At 37.1% G+C, this 22,422-nt stretch overlaps 1 protein-coding gene across 1 annotated transcript in view; it reads left to right on the top strand.

Moving 5' to 3' along the window:
• Window positions 1–22,422, top strand: part of RAB2A (RAB2A, member RAS oncogene family) — an 88,128-nt gene that overhangs the window by 24,728 nt on the left and 40,978 nt on the right. Inside the window, 2 exon segments of the mRNA NM_001003318.2 lie at window positions 7,131–7,202; window positions 15,839–15,906. Of these exon segments, the coding sequence (NP_001003318.1) occupies window positions 7,131–7,202; window positions 15,839–15,906 (140 nt within the window).

Below are 22,422 nucleotides of genomic sequence, written 5' to 3' on the forward strand. Positions count from 1 at the left end.
TGGAGCAGTTTCTATATCTAGTTTTTCCACATTCACAGGTCATGAAATGATACAGATGGAATTGAACACCGGTGTTTCAACTGTAGAACACACCTTGTGTTCTTTCTAATATACTATGCTGATTTTTATTAATTTTCTGTTTAAAAAGAGCAGACTTTGTTTTTTCATTACGTTTCTCAATTTGGAAAATTAGTGCAAAGAAGAATAAAATTTTCTATATTTGCAAAATAAACTAATATTTTAGCCAGCTCACCACATCTCAATGATCTGTGTTGGAGGTCTTTCAGTTTTTTGGTATGACTTTAAAACATACAGTTCTTAAAAAAAAAACAATAGGACAGATTGGTGAACCAAGCCAGTTCTTTGAAAAGATCAGCAAAATTGATAAACTTTTAGCCAGATTCCTCAAAAGAGATCGCTCAAACAAACAAAATGAGAAAGATAAAATCTAGGTTCCTCAATGGGTTACTTTTAGTCATGAGATAGGTCACTCATTCATGGAACTTTTGTTGTATTTGGTGTTTGAGAGTCAAGTGTGGTAGATGAAGATATGCAGCCACAATTTCATGATAGTTGGACAAAACTTTACTTTGGTGGTTAAGAATTGGCTCTGGTACTTTTCATACCTTTGCTTTTTTTATTTTAAATAAAATCTGTATGTTTTATGATTTTAAAAATTACCTTGTAATGGTAGAAGTCAATTTGGGACTAAGAAAATAAACCTTAAGTAGAATACCTGGCACTTAAGCCATTGTTACTTGTGAAGGACACATTGCCTAAAAAAAAAAAAAAATCACTGGAGGGCTTATTAATTCGATTTTTGGGTCCAAGCAAAAAGTTCCTGAATCAGAATCTCTGGGGTGAGGCTTTAGGAATGCAGTTTAATGAGTATTACTTGTAATTGTTCGGCATTCATGTGGTATTTAGTTACTCAGGTCTCACCACAGTATTGTCTGAGCAGATGGTGATGTGGATCCAAAGTAAAAGAAAAAGCTAAAAAAACAATAAAAATTAAAAAAAAAAATAGAAAAAGCTGAGGTGACTTCATGGTAGGAACTCTAACAGTAGCGTTATTGAGTATACTAATTTGTATTAATCAAGAGTGAATAGCCAAAGCAATCTTGAGAAAGAACAGAGCTGGATGCTTCACTATACCTTCTGGTTTCAAACTGTGTTACTACAAAGCCGTAGTAATCAAAATGGTATAGTATTGGCATAAAAACAGACACAAAGATCAGTAGAACAGAATAGAGAGCCCAGATAAACCACACACATGGCAAACTCACTTATGACAAAGGAGCCACTTATGACAATGGGGGAAGGGGCAGTGTCTTTAATAAATGGTGTTAAGAAAACTGTACAGCCACATACAAAAAAGCATGAAAGTGGACTACTATCTTACATCATACACAAAAATTCACTCAAAGTGGATTAAAGACCTGAATGTAAGACCTGAAACCATAAAACTTACAGAAAAAAACATAGGCAATAAGCTCCTGGGCATTGGTCTTGGTGATGAGCTTTGGATCCGACAGCAAAAGCAAAGCAGTGAAAGAAAGAAACAAGTGGGACTATGTCAAACCAAAAAGCTTCTACATAGCAAAAAGCCCACAGAGGTCAGTGGTTCATCAAAGGCTACCCAGATAGTGCTTTTAAGCACTGCATAATGCTGACAATTCAGTCAGAACCTCTGGGGTTGAGACCTAATAGGGATTTGGGGATTTTTTGGTAAAGATCAAAAACTTCTAATGGGTAGAAAGTGATTGGGAGCTACTTCACATAGAATGGTCAGGGAAGGAAGGCATCTGTGATGATGAGAAACCAGCCATAGGAGTCTGTCTGCATGGAGAGATAGAAGAGGATGTTTGAAGGCCTTGGAGATTCCAGGTATAAAATGAAAACCAGTGGTAGAAGAATTGAGAGAGGTCACTTTTACGTTTGCTGTGTTTCTGCTTAATTCTGCTATTATATAAAACAAACATGTCTTTTTTCCCTCTCTTTCTGTGGCTTTAAATAGCATCTTATGATGACAGTTCTAATTTATATCTCCAACCTCAACATCTTTCCTGAAGTCTAAACTCAATATTTTGTTGCCTACCCAGCCTTACCACTGGGATGTCTAATAAATATCTAAAATCAAAATAATTAAAGTGAAATTGATAGTCTTTCCTGATCCACTTAAAATTTTCCCCATCCTCATTGATTGTTCCGTTTGATCAGGCAAAAATATTGGAGCCATTCTGAATGCAATTCTCTTTCTTTCAAAACCCACATCCACACTATCAACAAATTCTCTTGGCTCTGCTTCAGATTGCATATAGAATTCAATCATTTCAAACCCCTCCATTGCTACCGCTCTGGTCCAAGAGCCATTTCTTGCCTCATTGAGAAAGCCTTCTTAACCAACTGCTTATACTCTCATTGTAGCAGCCAGAATGATTATTTTAGAACTTAAGTCAAATTATATTACTCTTTTGCTCAAAACCTCCAATGAATCACCTACTTTATCACAAGTAAAATTTAAAATCCCTGTGGGGTCTATGTGATAAGGCCCTGTGATGTCTGCAACCTTACCTCTTTAGGGGCAAGGGCTCTCCCCTGCCTTCTGAGCTATGGCTGGATTTGGCCTCATGGCAGTTTCTCCAAACATCCCCTCACAGCTTTTCCTCTAGCTGTTTCCTTAGCCTAAAGTGCTCTTCTCTCAGTAATCCACTTGCCTCTTTCCTCACCTCTTCAAGTCTTTACTTAAATCTCCCCTTCCCAGTGAGAGACCACCTCATTTAAACACCACACTCTTTTTCCTTCCCCTCCTCCCAACATTCCAGGTCCCATATATTTGCTCAGCTTTTTCTCTGTACCTTAACACATTACACTCTACACTACTGTGTCCTCTTCATCCATCTGTACCCTCCACCTCCCCCAGTATATACACATATATACAAACATGCACATATATATATATATATATATGTATTTTTTTTTTTTTAAAGCTTTTTCATAGTCCCTTCTCACTCCAGAAGGGCAAGGGCCTTTATCTTATTGTTTACTGATATCCCAGTTTCTTAGCCTTAGAAAAAACATGGTACATCTTCAAATATTTCTAGAAAGTTTGAATTTTGGTATGCAATGAAAGTGCATGTTGTTAAACTGAAAATGAATAAAATGTACTTCTTTTAGGGAGTTTGAAGTATACATAGACATGGTAATAAGTGAAAGTAATTTTAATTGTAATAACAAACATTTCTTTAATTCTTTATTGAATTTTACTATGTACCAGATATTGCTGTAAGCACTTAATGTATTAAGTCATTTAATAATCCCAATAAACATCTGAAATAGGTATTATTATCCTATTTTTTATAGATTAGGAAAGTGAGGCACTGAGAAGATAACTAAGTTGAGGTTCTGTTGATGGTGATTGACAAGGCTGGGGTTGGAACCCAAGGAGTGTGGTATGTCTTTGGAGTCAGAAATCGTAACCGCTATGTTAATGCCATTCTTAAGCATTAAATGAGCTGACATGTGTAAATTGCTTAGAACAATACCTGGCACAAGAGTACCTTTATGTAAGTTTATCTGTTGTTGGGAATCATAAATTTTAAAGATTTCAGAGTTTTTGATCATTTAATAACATGAAAATACTCATTTGCCACTTAAACTATTCCTCATTCAATTATTTTTTTCTAAGTGTCTCCCCTCAGGAAAATCAACATATTTGACTGTCATTCTCTATGAAAATGAAGGATGAATCAGTTACAAGTCCTGCAAAATATGTAAATGCTGGAGCACTGCTTGAATTCCATATAGTGCCATTGACGAGTGGGGATCTGATATTTAGGGTAATAAACAGCTGAAGAAGAGGAAAGATATGGAAGATGCCTTTAAAGAACTTATCTGATACAAAGGATTAAGAGAGACTCGTAGGAAAATTGGTGAAAGAAACCTTGGAAATTTTTGCCAATTTTATATTATAGAAAGGATAAATATTAAAGGATGTCCTACAAAGTGTGCAAATTACCAAAACCCTCTAACTTGAAAGATATTTTGTTTACCTATAGAAAGAAATGGAATCTTTAAGTGAAGAACCAAACAGCTAGCCTTTCTATATTTAACTAGCACTTGCTCAGAATAAGTGTTATTAGTATCACTAAAGCAATACATTCTTTTGTAAGATAAGAAAGATTTTTAGGCTCTCGTATCACTTAAATGATTTACCAGTCTGTTAGATGATTCTTGAGGTCTCTCAGTAATAAATACCTGATTTCTAATTAATTATTATTTTTTTCTATACCATATGGGAAAATTTTGGATGTTACAAATAGAAATGAAGAGAGGTGCCTAGATGGCTCAGTCGGTTAAGCATCTGCCTTGGGCTTCAGTCATGATCATGATTACAATCATGATCATGATCAGGCCCTGCAGCTGGCTCCCTGCTCACTGGGAAGTCTGTTTCTCCCTCTCCCTCCACTCCTCTCCCCACTCGTGCTCTCCCTCTCTCTCTTGTTTGTTCATTCTCTCAAATAAATAAAAATCTTTAGAAAAAAAGACAAATGAAAGACACAGGAATCTTAAGTGCATGTTACTAAGTGAAGAAGCCAATCTGAAAAGGCTACATACTGTTAATTTCAGCTATTTGATGTTCTGGAAAAGGCAAAACTATGGAGACAGTAAAAAGATTAGTAGTTTGCCAGGGATTGGGGGCAAGAGAGGGACTAGTAAGAAGAGCATAGGGGATTTTAGGTCAGTGAAACTATTCTATATGATACCATCGTGGTAAATACATTATACATTTGTCAAAACCCATAGAATAAATAACAAGCATGAACCCTAATGTAAACTATGGACTTTGATAATTATGAGTCAGTGTAGGTTCGTGGATTATAGCAAGTATTGTGGCTCTGGTGAAAATAGTGATGATGGAAGAGGCTGTGCTCCTGTGGGGCAGGGAGTAGATGGGAACTTGCTGTACTTTCTGCTCAGTTTTGCTGTGAACCTAAAACTGCTCTTAAAGTCTGTTTTAAAAAGCTGGGCGGGGGGCGGGGGGGCAGCTCAGCGTTTTAGCACCACCTTTGGCCTGCAGTGTGATCCTGGAGCCCCGGGATCAAGTCCCACATCGGGCTCCCTGCATGGAGCCTGCTTCTCCCTCCGCCTGTGTCTCTGCCTCTCTGGGTCTCGGTCTCTCATGAATAAATAAATAAAATATTTTTAAAAAATAAAAAGCTGGGGGGTGGAAGAGAGGTGCCTGGGTGGCTTGGTCAGTTAAGTGTACATTTCTTGATTTGGGCTCAGGTCCTGATCTCAGGATTTTGGAGCCTGTTTAAGATTCTCTCTCCCACGTCTTCTGCCCCTCCCCCTTTCCCTCTCTAGGGGGTAAAAAAACACAAAACCCTTGGGGCACCTGGCTGACTATTGGTAGAGCCTGTGGCTCTTGATCTTGGGGTCATGAGTTTGAGCCCCACATTGAGGGGTTGATTGTACTTAAAATATTTTTTAAAGCTTAAAAAAGAACCCTGAAAATTCATACTCAAATGTTCACTTATTTTGTACTCTTACACTTAAAAAATAATTTCCCATTCTATCCTGGATCTGAGAGTCTATTCAGAGGAGCTAGAAATATGATAAAATGAGTTTGGCTTTACACATTTTGTAATGTAAAAAAGAAATCATGAATAAAAGAAAAAAGAAAACTAAGGTCAAATGTTTTGAAATTCCAGTTTATTTTTAGTGAAAACATTCAGGAAACTGAACAAATAAAGTATTTTCCAAAACATAACCACATGCACACACATTTCTTCGAATTGTATAATGGGCATTTTGATAGTCTTTGTAACATTTGACACTAGGGCCCATCATTCAGCGAAATTCTTAACTGCCTTACCTCTGCCTTAAGACAGCAAGATATTCATCATACTTCTCTCATTGAGTTTATAATCTGGAAGACCTTGAACAGCTTAGTTTAAGTTTCACTTCTTCAGAAAAACCTTCTCCAGCCCTTCAGTCTAAATCAATCTTGTTACTCTCCTCATAGTACTCTCTTCTTTCAACTGGCAGTTACTATAATTATTTCAAGTTGCAGTTCGTATAGATTATTTGGCATTCATTCTGTTTAATTTCTCTGCCTGTACTCTACTATAAGGAAGGAAGCGTTCCACATGATTGTATCTTCAAGTCCCAAGTGCAGAGCACAGTTAGCATGCAGTAAAGCCTTTTGAGTGAAAGAATGAATGAAATGCAGGATGCTGTCAAGGAAGCCGACTTGGTCTAATATGAAGATGAGGGCCTGAAAATGAGTAGGAAGATGCTGTGGTGTTCAGTAACCAGTTCTCAGAGGATGAGTAAGATAAATACAGAAAATTTGTCCTTAATTTAGGACTGTGGAAGTTATTCATGATATTAATGAAGTGAAATTAGGTGGCAGAGGGAAGGGATGCAGTTCAGATCAGAGTTGATCCTGGGGAGCCTGGGTGGCTCAATCAGTTAAGGCTCCTGGCATGGAGCCCCACACCTGGCTCCCTGCTCAGCAGGAGGTCTGCTTCTCCCTCTGCCCCTCACTTTGCCCCTCCTCCTGCTCAAGCACAAATAAATAAATAAATACATTTCTCTCCCCACCCCCTCAATAAATAAAATCTTTAAAAAAAAAAAAAAAAGGAGTAGAGTTGATCCTGAAATGAATTAGCCAGAAGATAGAGCAAAGTAGATCCCACACATTTAACTGCCAGTTTGTTTGTTTGTAGGAAAGTAAGGTAAATTACAAAAAGAGATTACTTTGTTTTTAAGTATTCTCACTACTACACAAAAAACAAAGCGCTTGAGCTCTTAACTGCTGGAGTACTGTGGTAGGGGCTACTGGGAGGACCTGTTTGGTTGTCTCGCAGGAGTTCCTGCCAGTTTTACCTTTCAGATTAAAATGTCAAATGAATAACAAAGGATGAAAAGGTGTTTTAGATTGTCAAACACCTTCCACCTAAATCATCAATCTTGTGATTTCTCAAGAAATTCGAGCACCGAGAAATTCTGGTAGACTGTTCACAGAGCACCAGAAACGCTAGCTGCCTCTTTCCTAGGTACTTTGTAAAGTGTTTCTTAATTATTGTGAGTTATGTCTCATTATTTTTTTTTCTAACTTTCAGGTGTTGGTAAATCATGCTTATTGCTACAGTTTACAGACAAGAGGTTTCAGCCAGTGCATGACCTGACTATCGGTAAGTTTTATACAAGAGATGAGAAACCTTCAGAAGTTTTGTGTAGTAGAAATGGAATGTGCTAACGGGGGTCCATTCTATTCCAGATGGGTCGGAAAGAATCAGTGAAACTAAATTTGTTACTGAGTTTAGTGTCACCACTTTTTAAAAATAAAAATATATGAGTATGGTAAAAATATTATCCAACTTTGTAAAAGTGGTCAGAAAATGGGAAAGAAGTCATAAATATTTAGGATTTTGATTGTACTTAATTATTAAATAAATGATTGCCAAACAATATAGCATAGGGACAAGAGCAGAGACTTGGGACCACCTTGCCAGAGTTCAAATCAAGGCTGTGCCACTAACTAGCTGGGTAAGCTGCTTTACCACTCCATGCCTCAGTTTATCTGTAAAATGAAAATAATAGTGGTACAATCTCACAAAGTTATTGTGAGCAATAAATGAGTTAATAACTGTGAAACATTGGAACAGTGCCTGGCCACATGGTAGATGCTTTAGGTTTATGTATAATTACCAATTGAGGAAAAACTGCCAGCAGCCATTTTTAGTGTCCTATGTTGCAGAGAATAAACGAGACAGTTACTAGTCACTGTTAGACTGAAATCTACTTGGATTTCACCACTGATAGCTTGGTGTATCAGGTCTCAACCAGTGACTGCTTATTTTCTACAGATATCTTTATTTTTTTTTTTAAGTTTAAATTCCGTTAGCCCACTATAGATACCTTTCAATCATCATTAATAGCAAGTTGATTCTCATGTCCTGTGTATTTTTAAAATACCAAATCAGAGAGTTTGTTAATCAAATGATTAAATGAATTAATAGTTTTTGGCCAAGCAACATATACTTTGTGGATATATTGAAATCTTTTCCCAAGTAGCTACTGTCATTGAGAATATTCAGATTCTAATTTTTATAGTTTTAAGTGATACAGTAATGAAGGATTAAACAGGTACTACTGTTTCATGCTGGTCCTCATTCATAGTTTAACTTTGGTGAGTTCAATTTTGTGTAGGATCTGCTCTTTGCCCAGATGCTCTAAACCTTGGGGCTGTCTCTTTGGCCTGCCTCAGTCCTGAAACAACTAGCCACATGGTTGGTTTTAGGATAGGGAACTAAACAAAAGTGTCTCCCTTTTCATGAAGCTTCGTATACATTTCTAAGGTGTTATGGCACAGGTAATAGATGGGCCTAAGCGTGCTGTCAGAAATTGGCAAGGCTTATCCTTGTAGAGAGAGGGAAGGAGATGGACCAAAGGAAGTTGTTTGAAACTGTAACTCAGCTGTACCAGCTGCCTTCCCCCTGGGTTTGCTGGTGGGTGGCTCTGGGAGGTAGGAGGCTGAAAGCAAAAGAATGCCAAGTGTTCTCTTTTCTCTGTCTGCCTGGATTAACTGTACATCTTCCAAGACTCTAGCCCCAACTCTGGTGGTGACAGGCCAACCAATGGTCTGACTCCTAAGCTCTCCTAACTTCACTTTCTCTCTTTGTCGCCCCAGCTTCGGGATGGTAGCACTTGCCTGCTGCTGCTAATATCTCAGCTTCATTACCATCCCATCTTTGAACTTCTTGGCTCACTCTTTCCTGTAGCTAACTCCCTACATTAAATTCTCTCTGTTTTAAATATTTAAATATAGTTTCTGGTTTTTCTGGTTGGACCCTGACTTCTGTACTTTACGATACCCATCACAACTATTTATTTTTCAGGTTATTAGCACATATTTGTTTTAAAGGAACATTGGAATGTTTGGTGAAATAGGTGTAAGACAGTACCTTGATTCTGCTGCATACTTTCTTTGCCTGATGAATAGAGCAAGGTGAAAAGGCTGAGGTAGGGCCATGATTAGGAAGTATTAAACGGTGGAACAGAGGAAGTAAAAGATGAGGATGAGCCTATGAAATAATCCGTACCCTTTGACTGCTATCTCAGTGAGAATTGTTAACAATAGGATCAAAGAAGCAGTTTACAAATGGCTTCTGGGTCCAGTTACACTGAAGGTCTAGACTAGAACCTTGCTACTCAGAGGGTGTGTTCAAGCACTGTCCCACTGACCAGCAGCATCAGTATTCTGTGGGAGCTTGTTAAAGAGTCTACTGAGTCAGATTTTGCATTAGAGCAATGGCTTGTAAATATTGATTACCCACCTAGGAATATGTTTTGTATTGTTGATTTGTGCGTGCATGTGAGCACACCTCCCACACACATCCTAGCCTTTCCACTGCTTTACTTCCTCTCCTCCTGTGATCTTGCTTCCCCTCAACTCAGCTCCTCACTCCCATAGTCAAACCTGGTCATTACCAGTGTCTGGAGGTACTCCAGCGTCTTAGTTTCATACATCTAGCCATTTAACTGTTCTGTCCTCCTTCTAGCTCACACCCTCAAGTTGCTGACAATAATGATTTATCTGCTCCATCAGTCCTATAATCCACTGATCCTGCTGTCCTGCTCTCACCTCTCAGGTGGTGGAAATATCCCTCCTTACCCAGTTTTAACTCTAACCACTGTAATTATGTCATTATAATCACCCTTGCATGCACCCTCAGTCCTCCTCCCCTCCTTTGCTTCATCACGGTCTCACGGCTAACCGACAGGTTAAATCCAACTACCTACTCTGTCCTGCTTGGAAAAAAAACCCCACAAAACCATGCTAACTAATCTCATAATTTCTTAGACACAGGGCACCTGGGTGGCTCAGTGGTTGAGTGTTTGCCTTTGGCTCGGTTTGGGATCCTGGGAGCCTGCTTCTCCCTCTGCCTATGTCTCTGCCTCTCTCTCTGGGTCACTCATGAATAAATAAATAAAATTTTTAAAAAAAAATTTCTTAGATACTGAATTCTAACTGCTTGACAATTGCACTTTATTTCCAGTTCATTCATTCTCCACTTTCCTGCCCAACTGTTATGCCTTCTTGCACTTTAAGCATGCACCACCTCTCCTATCTTCACTCTGTGATAATCTCGATGTGTATTTCAAAATAGAGGCAAGCAGAAGAGCATTTTCACAGGTTTCCATCAGCGCACAGGCCCACCTACTTGCATTGCGCCCATAAACTCTGCCTTCTCCCTGCTACCGTAGATGAACTGAGAGTTGTTTGCCATGGCCTACTCAAGAACAGTGCTTCAGCACTTCTTTTTTCCTCCCACACATTACTCATTTTTCCTGGGGTTGTCATTTTTCACGATTTATCTGTTCCAGCTTCCAATCTTTTTATTTCCTTTAAGCAAATGTCTTCAGAAAGAATTGTTCATATTTTCTATCTCTGGTTTTTCCCCTCCCCTCATTCTTTTTTGAATTTACTCCAGTTAGGCTCTCTCCTCCCCATGTGTACATATCCAGCTGCTTCTGCAATATCTCCTTTCTCTTAGATGCCTGTTAGGCATCTCAAACTTAACTTGATCCAAATAGCTCCTGATTTTTTTTTTCTTCCTAGATCTTCACAAGTGTACCTGTATGCACTTGCACACCTTCATACCCATCCCCTTGCTTGGATTTTTTTTTCTCAATTTTTTATTCAGGCGATTATAAGTGAATATTGTCTCTCACCAGTATGAAGGTACAGTGTTTTGTTCAGTGCTGTATCTCCAGTGCCTAGCACATATAAAGACTCTGTAAATGTTTTCTAAATTAATATTACTATCCATGTGGGGAGAAAGCTTCATAAAGTAACATTAAACAGTACAGTGCTTGATGCACACATTTGTTTAATGCTGTTTAATTACACTGTGTAGAGATAATTCTAGTTACAGCCCAATAATTCCCACTACATTTATTTGACTACCTACTAATGGACAATTCAACAAACACCATTTATATGTTCATACCACCTTCCTAACTATTTCCCCCATGTCCTTACACTAGTCATCCTGTAAGAAATGACTGTGAAGAGTCATTGGAGGGAAAAGGTGGTAAAATTGAAGCATCATTTCTTGTATCTGCATTCCCACAAATAAGTTAAAAACACACCTCATTTATTTGGGATTCAGTTTTCTGAGATAACTCGAGTTAGTTAGAATAACATGGCCAAGAACTAGGAAGTTAGCTTAAGAGACCTGTGAACATCTGATTTAGATCTCACAAAGTCAATATTACCTGAATAATAAAATGTAAATGATGGGGTGTGGTTATTTTGAAAACATTGTTAAAAATCCAGAGAAAGTTATATTCTCTGTATGACTTGCCTTTGGCCCTCCTGCATCCACAGGTGTGTATGTCGCCTTCTAGAACTTTAAAATGTATTCATAAACACACAAAGCTGTTCTGATCTGCACTCCCTCCACCTGCGTACTAAACCAAGTACCCGTTTCTGCTCATCCTTGCCCTTCATTGCTGATTCTAGAATTTTACTCTTTGTGAAATGGAGAGAGAAAAGTGGTTATCTTGCTTTGCAATTTCTGAATTTGTAGTGAGACTGAGCATTTTTAACATGTTTAAGAACTACTGTGTGTCTTTTCTCTTTGGATTATCTGTTTTTATCTTTTTGCCTCTTCTAATACCAGTTTGTTTTTTGTTCTTTTGGTCAGATACATTGATGTTTTTCTTCATGGCTTTCAGACCTTACTATGGAAGGCTCCCTAAAACAAAAATTATATAATGTTCTTTTAAATATTCTTCGAATACTATAAATTTGTACCCTATCTGGTATATGGCCATGTATATAATTTTCTTTGTGTATAATGTGTGGCCCCATGCCACTCATTAATTAAATAAGCCATCTTTCTTTCCTGTTTGAACTATTACCTTTGCATATGCTACATCTGCATATGTAAGCAAGTCTGGGTACTCTCAATCTCTTCCATTTATGTTTTGGGGTTTTTATTCCTCTATTTCATGAGAAAATATCACATGCTATTTTTTTTAATCACACTGCTATTTTTAGTAACTGTGTAGTATACTTAATATGTGATTGACATTTTCCTTTTCTAGGTTTTCTTGATCAGTATCATGAATTTTTTCTTCCAAATGACATTTAATCTCAGTTTGCCAAATCACAAAATTTTTAGTAAGGCTTTTTTAAAGTTTGAGAACTTTATGAAATTTATGGGTTAATTCGAAGACAATTTATATTTTTAGTATATTAAGGTAATCTATTTATATACATATGTATTTTCATTTTTACAACTTTTTAAATGCTTTTTGGTAAAGTTTTACAATTTTCTTCATACAGGTCTTTTTTAAAGTTTATTTTGATATTTAATAGATTTTGTTACTATTATGGATAGGAGTTTTTTTTCACCATTATTTTTAATTATTTTGCATGCTGTGAGTAGACTGATCTTATCTGTAAGTCATAATTTTTTCCTTAGCTGATATTTGTACCTTTTAGTTTTGTTTTTGTAATTTATGATCAAAATCTCTAGAGTAGTTTACAAGTCAAGGGCATTATAATCATTTTCTCTATAATTTGAATTCTTTTAGTATTTTTAAGTATGGCATGTACTACTCATTTTTCATAGAAAATTGGGGAAATTACTCTTTAATATTTAGTTTTCCCCCCTTATTTCTAGAATTAGGGGAATAAAGCCTTCTTCCCTCAAGTCTCTGTTGTGAGCCTCCATGACATCTAGGTGCCCAAACAAGTCCGAATGTTCTCCTCTGCTCTACCTCTGCTCTCTGCTTTGGCAGCCCCACAGTCACCAGGCTCTGATAAGTGGCCCTTTCTCAAACAGGCTGTCATCTTTAGTTATGTGAGTGGTGGTTTAGAAATGTTGGTGTACAGTATGGAATGATAAAATAGTTCACACATACTGAGTACTTCCTGTACACCAAGCACTCTTGTATTTTGTATGTAATAACCCTTTTAATCTTGAAAAAAAGTCTTAAGAGAATGGATGTCATTGATACCATTTTACAGATAAGAAAACTATGACACAGAAGAGATTTAACAATTTGCCCATGGTCCCACAGTTAGTAGGTATTGATCATTAAATGCTCAACAAATGGTTGTTCTGCAAGGTTTCAGGTTCTTACTGTATAAGGATGATAATGATCTAGAGAGAGTTAAAAAGTGTATGTATTTGCATTCAGAGTATTTTGTTCTGGAAGGTTGCAAGTGAATAACATATCTGAAAAAATCAGCTTTGCTCCCTAACAATGTCAGGTAAATGAGGCCTTCTTATATTTGGCTCCACAGACAATTTCTCTGGCAGCCAAATTGGCTGTTAATTGAAAATATATCTGGGAAGAGAGCCTCAAGGGCATAGGAGATGATGGTTTATCCCTTGAAAAAAAGATAGGGAAGTCGTTCTAAATGGGATTCTCAAGCATACATACATACTTAAGTTGCAAAAGATTAAAATTTTTTAATAATGCAGGAGAAAAAGGTTTTTAGGTTTTTTGTGTTACCCAGCCTCACAGGACATTTAGGTTTCAATGTTTTCTTTTGCCACATAGTCTACAAAGGTAAAACCTGCATTGAGCCCAGTTACAAGTAACTAAATTAGAAAGAGTTATGGTTCTAGAGCTGAAATTAGATTCTGTTTTTGTTTCATTTCAAAAAACCTTTATTACTTTGAATAAAGAGATAAATGTACCAAATGCAAATGTGGCTAGGCTAACCAAAGGAAAGATACATACTTGGAGTTTTATATAGAACCTGCAGAAGAGGGAAGCCTTGGACTTGGGAGTAGGCAGGAATGAAGCATTCTGAGGCTCCAGGAAGCAGGAGCTGTCCTGAAACAGCAGAGCTGTTCTGAGCCTTTTATCTGCTGGGACAGAATAGAATGCATACAGGTCCCTCTTCGTATCTGTGTCCCTCTCTGCACAAGATGACAGTTTCTTAGAAGAGGCATCTGCTTGCCCTTGCTTGCCTTGCCTGTCTAGCCTTGGTATCAGTCCAAGGGTCTTTTTCTAGTTTTTAGTGGTTTTTTGTCAAATTTGACATTACGCATCCAGTTGAAGAAATCTTTAATCCCAGTGAACAGTGCAGCATTTTTGGATTGTGGTTAAAAGCCCACCCATGACAATGAAAGAAAAAACAGGATTTCTGTCTCTGATTTGTGGCTAGAAGTAATAGAGTCATGAAAGGCTCCCACTTAGTGAAATATTTAGCTATCTAGAATTTTGTACATTAGTACATCCCTTTTAAATACTGACACTTCAAAGAACATTTGTATAATATTTAATTACTGGTTCCATGTCATTAATGGTAAGCTGGTGGGTGGTTGTTTTGTGTTTTTCCTACCTGGTGGCGCAGAATACATGTGAATATATATGTATGTATATATTTATATGTATTTGTAATGAATACATAAGTAGATGTGAAAATGGTTTTATATGGCATAATTTTGCATTTTTCATTCTAGTACATCATGACTGCTGGGTCTCCAGCTTTTCTTTATTTCTGAATCTGAGAAACATACCATTAGTTTTTTGGTATTGACTATGTCCCTAGGATGGAATCAGTATTTAAAATGTAGAGTAAAACCTTGAGGTTACATATCATGAAAGGACAAATTACCTGTGTTTCTGATCCTCCAGATCCTGGTTGGGGAATTATAGGAGATGCTGAAATGGAATTCTGACACTGGGCAGTATGCCCTTCCCTGGGCAACTAGAAGCTGTTTTGCTGCCAGGGTGACATCTGGTTTCTGAGGACCATGTGTGTCTTCCCTTCACCCTGACTCTGATCTAAATACTGATAGAGCACACTCCAAGCAGTAATGACTTGGTGTAATATAAGTGATAGACTTCTTTCAGAGTCTCCTTCACAGCTGTGTGCTGTTCTGAAATTATCCCCTTTTTTTTTTCCTCCTGTTTTGATGATTTCCTGTGTGCTTTCAAAAAAAGATGATAAATGAAGGGAAAAAGCTCAAGTAGTTAACTTATAAGTGTAAAGTGTACTCTCTTTGACCTGCAATTCTTTTTCCTGTAATTTGCCTAAAATCATAATCGTTAGCTGAAAATGTATGCAGAAAGTTCATTTCAGTTTTAACTAACAGTGAAAATTTGGGAATGACCTGAATTTGTAGAAATAGAGTACCAACTAAGTAAAGTTGGCTAATTATGCAGCCATCAGAAATAATGGCATCGTTTTATATATTTATTGGTTTGTAATGAGATTTGTGATGTAGAATAATGTTTATGTTACTGACTGAAAAGCAAATTGCAGAACAACATTTATATGCTTCCATTTATGTAAATTGGTACTTCTGTGTTTCTACACAGAATATGCTACCTATGGAGTAATGTCTGGAAGTATGTTTGAACAATGGTTATCTCTCTAGTGGGTAGATTTGGAGATTTCTTTTCTAATTGATAATCCACGCTGGGAACCAAAACTATGATTTCAAAGTACATTTGCCCCTTTCAGTGATTTTTAAAATATCATATTAATAGTTTTTAAGGTATTTTATTATCTCATTTCTAGTTGTTTTTATATTATTAAGCCTGTGAAACAGGAAGACCACAGTTTGTTTTTTAACTATACTAGACTTGAATATCTTAATATTTTGTGTCTTCAGCTTATGCCTTTTAGTACCTCTGCCTTAGATTATATATATGTTGTCTAGTGGTAAGAGCTATATTTGTTAAAGTTCATCTGTGTATCATCTGGTGTAGTATGTCCTGGAAATAGATCCTTAAATGTGAAATACAGTTCCTCTTGTTTGTGTAACAAATCATTTTTTTGTCTGTTTAGGTGTAGAGTTTGGTGCTCGAATGATAACTATTGATGGGAAACAGATAAAACTTCAGATATGGGATACGGTGAGTATAATGAATACACTGTATGCCCTCAATAAAGTTGTTTTATGAAAGTGCAGTATATGTTTTGTTTTGTTTTAATGTCATTCTATGCCTATTACGGTTTGTTGGATACAAATACCCTTACAGCCATGAGATGAAATGTGGTGCCAGAAAAGATTAGGTTTTCTTTCGCAGTGTTTTCACCAGGTAGACCGCAGGTGTTGGTTGTTAGTGAAACATATCTGAACAAATGCTCAGGCTATTCGTCTAAATGGAAATGTGCTAAACTGTGTTTTTAAGAAAATAGCATATCTAAAGTACACATACAAGATAAAATATGAAAGTAAACACCATTGAGTCACTTGATCTGAAAGTTTATTAATTTTAAAAGTTTGATTTAAAAATAAAAGCTTGAGGAGCCCCTGGGTTGCTCATTTGGTTAAATGTCTGCCTTTGGCCTATGCTCACAGGATCCCAGGATCAAGCCCCACATAGGGCTCTCTGCTCCATGGGAAGCCTGCTTCTCCCTCTCCCTTCACCTGCTGCTCTCCCTACTTGTGTTCTATATCTCTTTCTCTGCCAAATAAATAAATAAATCTTTAAAAAAAATTTTTTTAAAGTTTGATGTAGTCCCAACCACTTGAAGCCACTTTCCTTCTCACTTAGATTCATTGAATACCTATTCCATGCCATGCTGTATAGTGTTTAATAACAGTTTGTCATTTTGACCACCGCACCGGATTTGAGTGACTGTTTTCTCTGTTCTCCCAACTTAAATACATAAAAGGGGAGTTACTTTATTACATATGGTAGATGCTTTGAAGTAGTGGTTCTCAAATTTTTTGGTCTCAGAATCCCTTTCTTTATACTTTTAAAAATTAGTGAGGACCCCAAAGAGCTTTTGTTTATGTGGCTTATAGCTTTTGTTTATGTGGCTTATAGCTATACCATATTAGAAATCAAAACTGAGAAACTTTTTTTTTTTTAAAGAGATGAGAAAGAGAGGCAGGAGGAGGAGCAGAGGAAGAGGGAGAGAGAATCTAAAGCAGGCTCCCTGTCCACTGCAGAGTCCACCATGGGGCTCCATCTCATGATCCTGAGATCATGACCTGAACCTAATCCAAGAGTGGGATACTTAACCAATTGAACCATCCAGGTGCCTCCAAACTGAGAAACTTATTAAATATCCAGTTACTAAGTCATTTAAAAATAAGCGTAATAAGGGCATCTGGGTGGCTCAGTCAGTTAAGTGTCTGCCTACGGCCAGGATCCTGGGATCGAGTCCTTCATGGGGCTCCCTGCACAGTGGGGTGTTTGTTTCCCCCCTTCTCCTTCTGCCCCTCTCCCCTACTCATGCACATGTTCTCTTTCAAATTCATAAAATCTTTTAAAAAATATAATAAATTCATTATATGTTAGGCTAAACAAAGCAGTTTTTATGGAAATTGACTATGTTTTCCCAAAACAAAACTTTATTTTTCTAGTGAGAAGAGTGTCGATTTGTTACATTTTGAAAAGTCTCTTCACTATCTGCTTAATAGAAAACAGCTTGGATTCCCATATCTGCTTCTTCACTGAGTCTTATGTGTGTTATTTAGTTGGAGTGTATGAAGAAAATACAACCTCACAGAAATAGGTAGTTGGGAAATGGAGGACTTCATGGACCCTGGAAGAGTCGGAGATCACATTTTGAGAACTACTGCCGTAGGTCAATTAGGACTTAATTCTTCACAGAATCCCAATTGAGAAAGATCAAAAGGTCAGCTGTTATGACAAAAAGCATATTTTCTAAACTAGTAAATGAAATATAAAATATGGGGAATTTTATCATTATATACCCCTGTTTTTTTCTTTTTTCTCTTGTCACTCAGTCTTGAGTCTTACCTGTCACCTATAATAGTTATTGAAGGAAGGAACCTTGGAGAATATTCAGTCTCACAGACTGGATTCCCAAGACCAAGCAAGTTGCTGCAGGCTGTCATGAGCACTACAATCCTGACTGCTCCTATATTATCACGTAATTGTCCCTGAAATGGAAAACCCTAAATCTCTATCTTGCTCTGTCCCAGAGTTATACATTGGACTCTAGGTTCTCGTGGTATCTTACCTCTTCTTTTTAAGGGAAGATTTACGCTTTTACTGTTTCTTAGGGTTCCCCCACCCTGAGCCTGTAGTGTCTCATAACTTTTTTGATTTATTTTCTCCCAGGCAACATGATTTCAAAACTGCATGGAAAAGAGAAAAACGAAATATGCAAAGTCCCTTTCTAGAGATTTAAAATAAATGCTCTCCAGCCAAAATGAAGTATTTTTTACTTCTATATTTGAAGAGTCTCCTTTTTCAGAACTGTTTTGCATAAATTCTGCTAATAACTTAGCTAATAAACTCATGCAGCACAGTGTAGTGTGAACGAGACTACTTGCTATTCTCTGATAAACACATTTTTCATACCTTGTACTGCATGAATACTTGCTTTGCTTAAAATACTTTACCCCCTTTTCCCATTTAAGACCAGCCCAGATGTCAGCTGTTGTGGAACCTTTCTGATACCCATGGGATAGCTCATTCTCCCCATAGTATTTTATATTTCTGTTATAGCTCTGATCCTGTTATTTTACTTGTTTGTTTACCTTCCTCAGAAATCATGAGGGAAACGACCATTGTATTGTGCTTAACATTGTGTCTTATATTCATAGATTGCTGACTGGTTAAGTGGTAAATTTCATTGAACGAATAAGTAAAGCATCTCATTCTAAGCAGCTTGTAGGATCATTGGATATGTCCAAGAGACCCCATTAACTAAAGTACGTAGTTCCAAAGGGAAGACTGATATTGTACTGAAAATATTGTGACATCAGAGGCACAAACCACTTCATTGTAGTCTTAGTTTATCACTTGTTCTTCTATCCTTAAGGTGTTCTCTTAATCCCCTCCAGTTTTTAAAACTTGAACAAGTCATTAATTCCCCAATTGTTTCTTTTGTAGGTTAATTAGTCCTGCCCTTTTTTTTTTCTTAACTTATGAGTTGATTATTTTACACTGCAGTGATGCTTCAGAAGAAATCTGTAGTAATTACTTATTTTGGACCAGTATGAAAGGGAAATAGGAAAAAAACCACAAAACCTTGTTCATCCTTCCTCTAGTAAGGTAGAGGAGGAGTCTTCTTTCTTCTGTCTCTAAAAGAGAGAGACTGGTATCTTCAAAGACATCATGATTCCCAAGAATTCCAGGGCTTCCACATGGAGGGTGCTAGGACCAATAAATAGCCCATTTCAGATTGTAAAGAATGTTCAAAAAACTCTGTTAATTTATTACTTTTGAAATTTGCTTTTTGAGTCTCTGCCTTAGAGGTTCTTCTCTAATTGTCATAGGTTTTCTTATTTCACATAACTTCCAAAACTCTTTAATAGACGTTATCTGACACACATACAGTTTGGTTCCACACTTGGTTTCCCATATCATTAATGTTTTTTTTTTTTTTTTGGTCTGTTTTAAGATTTTATTTATTTATTCATGAGAGACACAGAGAGAGAGAGACAGACACAGGCAGAGGGAGAAGCGGGCTCCATGCAGGGAGCCTGACATGGGACTTGATCCTGGGTCTCCAGGATCATGCCCTGGGCTGAAGGCGGCACTAAACCTCTGAGCCACCCGGGCTACCCTCATTAATGTTTTTCAACGTATTGATACATTTAGTTAGGAAACTACATTTTTAGTAGCAAGGATCATGTCTCTCCTGCCCCAGGCCATTTACAAAACCATCCTAGAGTCCTTCAGGAAAAAATTTGCCAAATATTATTATTATTTGTTTCATCAGCCTTAAAGAAATTTTTTTTTCCCCCAAGACCCAGTGTCTTAGGATGTTTGTCATTCATTGTATATCCATTTCCATTCACAAAAAAATAAAAATAAGGAAATTTCCTTTAAAAATTTCCATATCTACCATCCAGCATCTTTGCTTGTTTTGAAAATAGTAAGTATAGTTGCCAACAGATACTCCCTAGAGGCCTTGCTGCAAGCAGTGATGACAGTGTGTCACAACCGCCCTGAAAGCACTTTCCTTTGGCCCTGTGTAACTTTTTTTCTTTTGTCAGAAGTCAAATATGTGGTATTTTTAGTCTCTGTCAGGATGAGTCAAGAAAACAGTTTGCTGCCACTTCTTATTCCTTGACTGATGGAAAGGGAAGTGTAAGAAGAAGTCCATTCTCAGTCTTAGACCCTCATCCAGCCTTTACCTTCCTTTTTTTATTCTTACTCCTCTTTTTGCTTTTTGCCTTCCCAGTTGATCCAAATAAATTTTATTCTCTTCCTCCCAAATTTATAGTATGGGTGTTTTAAGTCCATGTTTCTGCTCAACTTCCCTCGAGAGGTTTTAAATTCACAAATATTTTTCCCCCAAGGAAGATATTGGAACTACGTAAAAAACACTCACATGCAGCCTACATGCTGAAAGTACCTTTTCAGCAAATCACAGGCATTTTTTTGGTTCTTTGTAAAATGTGTCCATTCTTATAACCAACTTCTTACCCAAATGAGTGTTTTTATTTATCAGTGGGGTGGTATAATGATGGATGACCCTCCAATTCAGTGGGAGCAAAGAAAGGGGCTGAAACCAAGTACCAGGAAACAGTTCTGCCTCCATTCCTCTCTGCTCTCATCCCCACAACCCCAGGAGTAGAGAGGCTTTTGCCTTCTATGGCAGCTGTTCATTAACCTTCTCTTGAATAACTACAAGGCCAGGAAGCTATGTTAGACATTTCATTCTACTCTAATATTTACCTCCCACCTGTGGTCTCCAGTTTCTCCTATATGGCAGCATTAAAAGAATCTGAAATCCTCTCTTTTTCAAAGTAAATAGTCTTAATTTCTTAAGGAATTTAACATCCCTCTTCTTTCTAGATATTTACAACCCTGTATCTCTTCTCAAGATGATCTACTTTCATTTCTCTAGGAGACTCCCTTAAAAAGCCTAGACTTAAATAGTCCAGATTGACTTTTTCAGTGTCCTTGCTGTGGACACTGAGACAGCCTTAAAAATCACTCTGATTTTTATTGATGTTACTGTCATCCAAAACAGAAGTCTTGTTCATGCATGTAGATTTCAGAATCTGTTTTTTTTCTTGATGGTAGTTCCTTGATCACAGGTTGAGATTTTTAAGTTGAATCTTTAGTAAGTACCTGAGATTTCATTTTTGGACACTGGACAACTTTTTTGGCTACTTAGTAATCCTTTTCTTCTTTTTGGTTCTTTACTGAGTTTTATATAGCGGGAACTGTTAGATAAATGACTAACAATGAAAGTAGAGGTATTACTGTAATATTGATTCTCACAGATCTGAATTTTCTAACTTTATTGGTCTTTTGAGATTAGTCAAGATAACATAATGTGAGTGCATACTTGTATATACTTCAGTATTCCGAGTTAGGCTATCCCTCAAAGAGAACTAAGGTGGAAACAAACCAGCATTTGAGCAGAGTATGTACCTTTTATATAATCAATAATACTAGAACCATATGATCACATGGAAGTGCTCTTGGGTGTGTGAGGAGAAATGGATAACTATGGGCTATGGTAGACAAGCTTCCTAGCTTTGTGAGAGAATCTGGAGGTTTGGACAGGTCCTCAAAGGGAAGGGAAATTGGGTAGCTGGAGGAAAATAGTTCTTCAGGCAAAGTTACATAGGCACAAAAGCAAGAATATTCTGAATATGGTCAGGATATCAGCAGGAAAAAAAAACTGACTATAAGAACAAGACTTTTCTTGAATAAGAAGATAAAATTCTAGAGAAACAAATAGAGATCAGATTCTCAAAAGCTTTAAGACTTAAAACCAGGGTATTTAGAAATGTTTGAGCAGTAGCTTACTGTGTGTAAAGTTGTATGTTATGGAGGTAACAGAAGAGAAAGAGGAATTAAATTCCCAGCGTGGTTATCACAAAAACTATTGGCAACAGAAAGACTTAGGCACGTAGGGAAGTCAAGTCAGGGTATCTTCATCTGGCGATTGGAAGTCACTTTTAAAGGTATGGGCTAGGGGTGACTGATTGCCTCAGTCAGTAGAGCATGCAGCTCTTGATCTTGGGGTCATGAGTTCGATTTCCATGTTAGGGGTATATTGTACTTAATTTTAAAATAAACAAATAAGCAAATGATGGGCTAAAGAACCAAATTTATTTGATTTAGCAGTCCCCACATGGAAAACAGAGGTCTATAAAGCTTCTTTTCTCACAGAGGTTTTATGACTTGATTGTTCAAATACAAAGCATCACTGAGAACAAACATGTTCCATTATCTGGCAAGGCTGACTTGCTGTCTTTTACATTTTGCACTCTGGGTATCTTGCTGATTTTTTGCAGAACTTGAACAGTTATATTATGAACTGATAAGCTTATGGTCCACTCTGGTCTCTCCTAACCAGGTTTCTCTGGTGCTGTTCACTTAGCTAGTCATTTTCCTTTCATTAAATGTGTTTTGCTTTAATACCCTCAGCCACTATTAGAAATCTCTTACCGCAGGTAATTCTCTATACTGTTCAGT

Source organism: Canis lupus, chromosome 29 (assembly GCF_011100685.1).
Source record: "Canis lupus familiaris isolate Mischka breed German Shepherd chromosome 29, alternate assembly UU_Cfam_GSD_1.0, whole genome shotgun sequence".
Classification (NCBI taxonomy): Eukaryota; Metazoa; Chordata; class Mammalia; order Carnivora; family Canidae; genus Canis; species Canis lupus.